Source organism: Henckelia pumila, chromosome 3 (genome assembly GCF_033568475.1).
Source record: "Henckelia pumila isolate YLH828 chromosome 3, ASM3356847v2, whole genome shotgun sequence".
NCBI classification, from domain to species: Eukaryota; Viridiplantae; Streptophyta; class Magnoliopsida; order Lamiales; family Gesneriaceae; genus Henckelia; species Henckelia pumila.
The window spans coordinates 88,099,682-88,102,736 of NC_133122.1; the positions used below are offsets into that span (position 1 = coordinate 88,099,682).

A 3,055-nucleotide genomic window follows, 5' to 3' on the forward strand; every position below is an offset into this window, starting at 1 on the left:
TCTTCAACCTTCCTTCCAAAACATACATCAGTAAGCTTATTTGACTGACAAAACTCAATTAGAACAAAAAAATTATGGGGAAAGTTACTTAAAAAAACTTAAACATATATGTGCCACAAAAAGTTCTAGGTGTGCCAAAAAATCAATTCAAGCTTACATGTTTATACTTTCTAACTTCTAACTCTCCAAAAGAATAGACGCGAGTTTAACATATGTGAAAACATGTGTTGACTCCATGACAAAAAAATTTTGGAATTTCAAGTTCAAAATCATGTAACCAATCCAAATTTTTTTTTTTTCAATGACTTGGTAGATCCCACTCTAAAGAGACATTCCATTGGGTCTTTTAGGTAGCTTTTTCCAAACATGCATCAATAATTCATGGACTTATTCTTTCACTTGTAGGTTGGTTGCTCACACTCTAAGAAAACCTTCCATTGAGTTTGTTAGATAGCTTTTTCCAACCATTTTCTCTCCAATTCAATTCTACTTCCAAATCACATCACATCTTTTTTTTAAAAAAAAATTGAGAATTGGCCAAGAGGGCCAAAACTAATTCTTGAATCACAAGAAATCACAAAATTTATATTTGTCAAGATGATAATTCACAATTTCCAATAAAATTTATTCACCTCACAACCTAAATTATTTCATGTCAAAATTTAATTTCTAAACTTGTAAGCTCGAACATTCAAAATGCAAAACATTTATCTAAAAAATATATGGCTCATAAATATAGAAATTTTCTATGTATTTCAAACCCATATAAATCAAGTGTCTTCATGAATACGTCAAAAATTTTCTCTACTGTCTCAACATGCTCTAGAATAACCTTTTCTCAGTCAAAAAATTTTCACCAGGACATGCTTTAAAGGATGAGAAAGCAATAAATTCATTCAAATTAGATTTTTAACCCAGATTTTCTTAACCATGTTAGAGTTTTACCAATTTAGTTTTAGGATACGATTTACACATTCTATGAATGAATGAAATGATTTTTCCTCTCTTCAAATCTCTAATATATTCAAAACATTTGGGTCTTATGTGACCAGGTGTTTCACAATAATAAAATATGGGAATGAGGTCAAATTACTTACCTCTATGCCCTTGATGTTGGTTCATCTTTGAATCTTTCACAAATCTTGTTGCCTTAGTACCCTTGTCCAGTTTGATCACCATAGTTCCTATGCAAAGATAAAACATGATCAAGGTCAGTGGTCCCTACATTAAATATTTTAATATGTTCTTGCAAGAGATTGAGTTCATCTAAGGCATTTGTTAATTTTTTCACTCTGTGCAGCACTCAGTTCAAGTTCAAGTGTATGCTTCTTCCTTTCTTCTTTCTCACATGCATTCAAGTAATTCTGCCTTTTCAATTAGCTCCGAGTCTTTTTACACACAATCTTCCAAGTACTGTAAATTTTTGAATATGCATCCAAGATTTCATTTTCTCCCAGTTCTCTGTCATTTTCTTCATCATCGTTCGAGTTACCTTTAGTTTCAAATTCAAAGATTTCTGCCTTTGTTTTACTGCATGTTACGACATTCTGTAAGACAAGTCCCAAACGATGTGTGTCCAGCAATTATTTTCTTGGCCATCAATTCAAGTGGAATTCATCGCTTTATTCTTCCCTTTAAGAGTGATTGCACATTTTTCTTGAATGTGTCAAAACCTCCGCAAGCCCTGCATCGTATTCCTTTGAATTTTCTCTCTTCAGCACTACCAGTCTCTTCCTTATTTTTCCTGAAATTTCAAAAATGTTGAGATTTTTTAGCAGTAGAATAATTCAAAACTCTACCTTTATCTTTCATTTTGGTAAATTTTTGGTAATCAAAGTAAGAGATTCAACCAGGTCATTGTCATTTTCTGACACATCACTTCCCTCAAAATTTTGCGTTTATGCTTTTAAAGTTATCCCTTTTTCTTTTCTCTTCTGCTTGAACTAAATCTTGAGGGTGAGAAGTGATCCCATAAGTTCATCCATTAGAATTTCATCTATATCTTTGGCTTCCTCAATAGCTGCAAATTTTATATCAAATCTTCTTGGAATTGATCGTAGTTTCTTTCGAATAAGTTTTGTATCCGAGTAATTTTCGCCCAAGGAAAAGGCTACGTTTGCAATATCACACAGCTTTGTATTGAACTCGTTGATTGTTTCATCTTTCTCCATCTTCAGATCTTCGAACTCAGTGGAAAAAATTTGCAACTTTGAAACTTTAACAGCATTTGTGCCTTCATAAGCTGTTTTTAAAATATTCCAAGCATCCCTAGCACATTCACAAGTAGCTATTAGTTTAAATTTATTTAAATCAACCGCAATAAAAATAGCATTAAGAGCTTTGTGTTTGGCACACAGTCGCTCTTCCTCGGTGGCCCATTTTTCTTCTTTCTTTGCTGTGATTTCTTTTCGTTCACTGTCTTTGTCCATCGGAGGCTTCCACCCAGTCACAATTGATCTCCAGGAATTTCATCGACGGATTTAACGGATGCTCTCATCATGGCTTTCCAGTATGGGTATTTAGTACCGTCCAGAAGTGGAGACCTAATCATTGATCCACTCTCTATTCCAAAATCCATACCTGCAAATAACACAAAATAAAATCAGGATCTCACTAAGTAATAAAATAGTAAACCTCTCTAGTACCAATTCAAACTCGTATTTAATTTGAATTTTATGTTTCTTTTATATTAGCCTTATTTCTAGGATATGTAAGCAACAGAATAAAAAATAAAGACATATGATTTTAACGTAATTTGATCAAAAGACCTACATCACGGGACCACGTCCAAATATCAAATTGATCCACTAAAATTGAGTATGTTATAATCAAGTAAGGACTTATTCAATAACAAAAAGACTCCCTATTTTTGTGACGCCTCTATGACGAATACTTTCAGCAGATTCATTTTGCGAGCACCACTCGTCTTTGATTCCGCTCTCTTCGAACTCCCTTCGATGCAGCGGATTGTTCTCTCCCAAGAATTTCACCTTCCTCTCCCAAGAAATATATCACAGCCTTCACTTGCAAGTCTATACCACAATCAAGATTGTAC

General features: G+C 33.5%; 1 protein-coding gene across 1 annotated transcript; it reads right to left on the reverse strand.

The window, feature by feature from the left end:
* Positions 1-1,943: 1,943 nt before the first annotated feature.
* LOC140889161 (uncharacterized) lies at positions 1,944-2,429 on the reverse strand. The gene has a single exon (XM_073296868.1). It carries the CDS (start codon positions 2,427-2,429, stop codon positions 1,944-1,946), a length of 486 nt encoding a protein of 161 aa, XP_073152969.1.
* Between the last annotated feature and the right edge of the window lie 626 nt (positions 2,430-3,055).